We start from the raw sequence: 6,343 nt of genomic DNA on the forward strand, positions 1-6,343 counted from the left end.
TATGTGAAATCTTGTATTAGTTAAAAAATGTTTGTTTAAAAAAAAAGTATGTCATGTATATGTGTATTTAAAATGTGTATTGCTCAGCAATTTGAGCAAAGAGGTGCTCAAACTGTCTAGTGGAGTACCTCTTCCGCCACATGAATTCTATTAAATACGTGGAAAACAACTCGGATGAGGTACCATAAAGTTGCCGATATTTGCGCTTAGCATGCGCCCACATTCCTTCTACATGATTTGTATGTACACCTGTGGCTTCATCAACAAATGAAACTGAGTGGTTTACCGTTAAATGCAGGAACCCTTGCTGCTGCAAATTGCGATAACCTGTCCATTCATCAGTGAAAATGATGCTCCCTGGACGGACATGTTGCCGGATAATGGATTCCAAGGAATCCATGGACCGGCTATTATCCGGGTAAAACCCTGTAGTTATGCCTAAAGCGGCATAACATAGTTAATACTATATGCGTAGAAAATTTCATTAAAAAAAATTCATTTTTCTGAAAGTTATGACCTCCCAAAGTCTGGGGGGTAAAACCCTGTAGTTATGCCAATAAAGCAACGAGCTGACAGAATCGTCGCTGCGCCAGACAAAATGCTTAGCTGCATTTCTTCCAACTTTACGTTCTGAGTTCAAATACCACCTGGATCGACTTTGCTTTTCAGCCTTTCGGAGTCGATAAAATAGGTACCAGTTGAACACTGGGATCGATGCAATCGACTAATACACTCCCCTGAAATTGCTGGCCTTGTGTCAAAATTTAAAACTAATATTTACATATAAATGGTTTTGTTTACATTGTTTCATTCGAGTTTAGTTCGTCCCTCTGGCCATGCATAGAGGTATTGTGACATTGGTAGATAATTTCTGTTCCCCGATCACCTGTTAATATTAATTAGATCAATTAAATAAATGAATATATAAATTAATAATAAAAACACATGCTTAACATAATAACTTACCCGTTGATTAACACACCGTGAACGATGCATTGCTTAAAGCGAGTGTTTTTGGCGTATTCGGGGTCGAAGTGAATCGGATTAAAATCAAGTATTAAACCAGCGAGCGTTTTAAGGTGAGTATGGTTAAATGTTCGCGACAAACTCGCGCTATCACCAATTTTAAAACCACACTCTGTACGGCGTGAAACATAATGCCGGGTGTACTGTGTATTGAGCACTGAGATCAAATTAGAATGGCTCGAACTGTTACAGTTGAAACGTGAAAGAAGTCTCCAACCAAGCATCTTCGGAACGTTCTGCTGGTCCTCAGAAACTGATTAATATATAGATGAAGGACGGAAATAGGTACTTGAAATGCTGTTTGATAAATAGAATATCTTTTTGGGTCATCACCGACACATTGTGGATGTAAGGGGTATAACTCTAAATTAGGTTTTTGTCTTTATTTTCTTAGTTTACTTTTGTAAATTATATTGTTCTTGTAAAGTATATATAATAAATGGAATGAGCAAATCATTTTACAAAATGATTTGCTTGCTCTGCTCACTTCATTTTTAAATATTTGTCATTGTAAATACTCTATGGATATTTGTGTATTTTCAGATATTTTCTGGCAGAACAAACAATCTTCAATTTTCAATTTTGTCTGATAGATACTATCCGTGGACGTGCTTAATACAGTTAACACCGAGTTAAATACCTCTATTAAGCACATCCATAGATATCGGATATCTATGTATTTTTCTTTAGTTGAGTCAGTCTCTTGCAACTTTGGAGTTTTGCTTGTGTTCACAGGGTCGCCTGATAACCCTATGAACACAGACAAAACTCCAGAGAAGCAAGAAACTGGCTCAACCAAAGTGAAAATACATACATACATGCATTGATGTTCGTCCGTCGTTGTCGTCGATGACCAGGGGATCACATGGGAGAAGAAGATGGATCACGGTGCATCCGGCTGTTGTCGATCAAGCCAATACATGTTCGGAATTTTCTGCCGCAGAGTCGGGAACTGTTGGTCTGCTGAGAATGAAGGCAAGGAGTTGGTTCTGGACTTGCGCAGCTCACGTTTTCTTTGTGCGCCTGCGATCCTATTCTGTTCGTAGGAGATGGCACCTCTGTTAGCTCAGCTTCGCCAGACAGGGCGGTGCTGTGCCTTCATTTCCCAGGTGTCATTCAGTGGGGCTTTGAATGAATCTTTGAAGCACTTTTCTGCCCACCTTGTGTTGCACTCTGCTAAATACATACATACATAAATGTTTGTTTTTATGTTAAATTATAATACAAATAATTTAACATTAAACTGAAGGATTACACAATACTTTTTGAGTACATATTTATTGAATTTTAACGAGAAGTCATTGTCACCACAGTTCTTGTAAAAGTATAGTGTCTGTATATGTGTGCGTGTGTGTTCTCTTAGTTGCCCAGTTATTAGACTGCGACTATACTGGAGCACCGCTTTGACTTTATAGTCGAATGAATCAACCCCAGGACTTACATATTTTTCTAAAGACCTGATGTTTATTCTATCGGTCTCTTTTGCCGAACCTCTAGATTACGGGGACACGAACACACCAGCAACAGTTGTCAAGCGGTTGTGGAGGGTGGGGAATACAGACCCAAAGACATACATACATACACACACACACACACATTAATTTTATTAAACATGTATAGCTTTGTTAAGCTAAACGCAAACAAACTAGTGGAGACGAGAAGACATTTATCAAAGGTTTATTACTTTGCGTACATCACAGCTTAAGTCGTCAATTATTTCTGTTTAGTCCAGATTTGCTTCACACTGTTGACATTCTTTTGTTTTCTTTCTCCCACCGGAAGTCCCTTTTGTGTTACTGCTGACCAACTTCCTAGCTAGCCCGCAGCGAAGTTTCTGTCTATAGTTCGTCTGTCACGAATCCTGCCCAACCCATGGAATGTTGTCCGTCCTCTTCTCAGTTCTCACTGACTAGGCCGCCAATATATATATATATGTTATGGCTTTTATCCTTTCAGGATCGAGGAAGAAAGTACCAGTCAAGTATTGAGATCGATGTAATCCAGTACCTCCTCCCTTCAAAAACTACTGTCTCTCTGTCAAATTTTGAAACCATTTTATATCTAATAAATAGCAATACCCGCCGTTGATCGGGTAATTACTTTCACTATTTCTCGGGTTGAAAAGCTAGAATAATGGCTATATCGTATAGAAGAATAGTTTTACGGAATCCAGTAGGTTGCGCTGGCACTAAAAAGGTTGCAGGTGGAACATCCATTTGTTACTGTTCCTTTTGACGTTTGAATAGGCAGTATACTAAAGGAGAATAGAAAGATTCAGTTTGAATGTGAACGAAGCTAGAAGAATAGCTATATCATATAAAAAGAATAGCTTTACGGAATCCAGGTGACTATACAATGGCACAGAGAAGGCCACAGGTGAAGTGGAAGACCCATTTATCACGGTTTCTTTTGACATTTGAATAGGCCATACGCCCAAGGAGAATTAAGAAGCCACTTGCCTAAGGTGCCACGCAGTGGAACCGAACCCGGAACCATATGGTTGTGAAGCAAACTTCTAATTACACAACCACTAATGTTTTTTTATGTTCATTTGTAATAAAAACAGTTTTACATTACTCTAATGGTTGACTCTATACTTTGGTAGAGTACAAATTTACTATTTTCAAACGAAAATATTATTGACAGTGACTTCGAAGGTTCGATCAGCTAAGCCATCATCATACACACACACACTCACACATACATACACATACATACATACATGATGATGGCCGTCCACTCGTGACCGAGGAAGACCATTGCCGACCTTCAGGAACATTGTGTGCTCTAGGACTAACTTACATTTTGCATTTGCGGCTCCGTTTGTGGCTAATGAGCCCTGCTCTTGACAAGCATACACGACTGCAAACATTGCAGACCAAGCTTTCCCCATTCACTATACGAGCTGTGCGCTTTCGCGTAGCTCGTTTAAGTTCTTCACGCTGGATAGTGCTCTCTCAAACGTATCGATCCCCTCCTTAACCTGCTTCCTCCATCTGTGGCGATGACAGGCATTGTTCTCCCAGTCAGTGTCCTGCATATCACAGGCCTTTAATGAGGACTTGACACAGTCCTTAAATCGCATCCTTGGTTTCTGCCTGAGTTCCCTCCATTCACAAGTTCTCCATAGAGCATCTGCTTAGGAATCCTGTTATCCTTCATTCTAATAAGGTGTCCAGTCCAACGTAACCAGTGCTTGTGTATCATTGCCTCAATACTCAAGATATCAGCTGTCGCCGATTTGCTGCCAATTCAAAGGTTTTCCAGTCTATTATTCGTGACCTCCTTTATGCAGATGACTGTGACTTAGTCACTCATACAGTGGATGACATGCAAATACTCATGAATTGCATTTCTGCTTCTTGCAAGGCATTTGGACTCAGCATTAGCCTGGACAAGACTGTTGTAATATTCCAGCCTGCACCAGGAAATCCATATATGGAACTAGCTACCTTGGTTGAAGGAACAATTCTGAAGGTAGTAGACAAGTTTGTCTACCTGGGCAGCACATTCAGCCGTTGTTGCTCCCTGGATGAGGAAATATCTTTCAGGTTGCAGAGAACAACTAATTCCTTCCGGTCTCTTTAGTCTCGTGTCTGGTCCCAGCATGGCATCGCAAGGCAAACAAAAGTTGCTGTGTACCGTGCATGTGTACTGACATCGCTCCTCTACTCATGTGAGACATGGACTCTGTACAAACGTCAGGTAAGGGTCCTTGAATGCTTTCAACAGAGATGTCTCAGACACATTCTCAATGTTGGCTGGACCTCAAAAATTCCAGACATACATACATACATACAAGATATATAGTATTATATGTATCATGTATATTGTGTGTGTGTGTGTGTGCGTGTGAGAGAGAGAGAGAGAGAGAGGGATGGCGTGCGTGCTTAAAGAAAGAAAGAAAGAAAGAAGAAAGAGAAAAAGAAAGAAAGAAGAAAAAACGAAAGAAAAAAGAAAGAAAGAAGGAAAGAAAGAGGAAAGAATAAAAGCTAGAAAGAAGAAAACCGAAAGAAAAAAAGAAAGAAAGAAAGAAAAAAGAAAATGGAAGGAAGGAAGAAAATAAAAGATGGAAAGACCTTTGCTGTCGGTTTGGCTTCATTGTTTTATTACAATAAATAATTATATTATATTAATTAGAATGAAGGCCGGAGAAACAGATGTCTGCTGGCGGGCTGGACGGTCGGCTGGTGGGTTAAATGGCTGGCTGGCTGGCTGGTTGGTTGGCTGGTTGGCTGGTTTGTGAGTTGTTGTTCATTGGTCTCTCTTGAAATGTACATTTCAAAAAATGGATTTCGAGCAGACGCCGCGTCTCTCTTTTACACAATTAGTTCTTATGAACTCTCTTCACCCCACTCTCTCTTTCTTTCTCTCTCGCTCTCTAATCTTACTATTTCTTTTTAGTTTATAATCCGCACCCCCTTTTTTATTCTTTATTGTCTTCTCCGCTCTCTACGCTTTCAGACTTTCTCTCATCACCTCCCTATCTATCTTTCACTGTATCTAATTAATTATATCTCTACCTTTCTATCTATTTCTCCTCCCACACACTCTTTCACCCCTTCTCTCTCTCTCTATCTTTCACTCTGTCACTTTCAGACGCTGTCCCCATCTTCCATCCATTTCTCCTCTCCTCCTCTTTATCTCTCTATCTCACCCTCTCTCTCTTTCAAAGAATTCTCTTCTTGTCCCTTTCTCTCTTTCTTCTCCCCTACTATCTCATCTCTGTTCTTTAATTCTATCAAACCTTTGGCTTAATTCCATGGACGACAAAACCCAGAAATGACATTTGGCAACACATGTTTAAAGAAGTGAGGGAAAAAAAGAAGAAAAAAGACAAATAACTTGATCCTTCTTATTGCTCAAAGTGAAAGCTTTATTATTAGTTTATTATTTGCTGATGGTTATTTCAATTTTTACTTTCATATAAATCATCCCTTCTCTCTCCCTCTCTCTCTCGCTGTATATGCCTTTGTCTTTCTCTCTCTTTTTCCCTCTCTCTATATATCTCTCTACTTCTCTACCACTCCCTCTCTGATCCAGGGGCAATAACTGACCTGTAATGGCTTCTGGGCTAACTTTAACCAGCAGATGAGTTATAGCAATTTCACTCACTTTTTCCATCTTTAAAGTAAGTTTCTTTTGTCTTACACTGATTGGGAAAACGATTCCATGTCCTTGTCCTTCGACGGATTTCCGTATTACCATCTCTCTTTCATAAATTTTCACAACTCGTCTCCGAAAGCCAATTCTGTTTACTCAACAACACCTTTCATATATACATATACATATATATATATATATATATATATATATA

The 6,343-nt window shown here is 39.5% G+C and overlaps 1 protein-coding gene across 1 annotated transcript in view; it reads right to left on the reverse strand.

Annotated features, from left to right (window-relative positions):
* The window catches only part of LOC106869720 ((R)-specific enoyl-CoA hydratase), a 9,719-nt gene extending 8,235 nt beyond the window's left edge, over positions 1-1,484 (reverse strand). The window contains exon 1 of the mRNA XM_014915566.2: positions 967-1,484. Within this exon, the coding sequence (XP_014771052.1) occupies positions 967-1,250 (284 nt within the window). The 5' untranslated portion in view covers positions 1,251-1,484. The remainder of the gene's footprint in view (positions 1-966) is intronic.
* Positions 1,485-6,343: the final 4,859 nt, after the last annotated feature.

This window comes from Octopus bimaculoides, chromosome 11 (assembly GCF_001194135.2).
Source record: "Octopus bimaculoides isolate UCB-OBI-ISO-001 chromosome 11, ASM119413v2, whole genome shotgun sequence".
In the NCBI taxonomy this organism is placed as follows: Eukaryota; Metazoa; Mollusca; class Cephalopoda; order Octopoda; family Octopodidae; genus Octopus; species Octopus bimaculoides.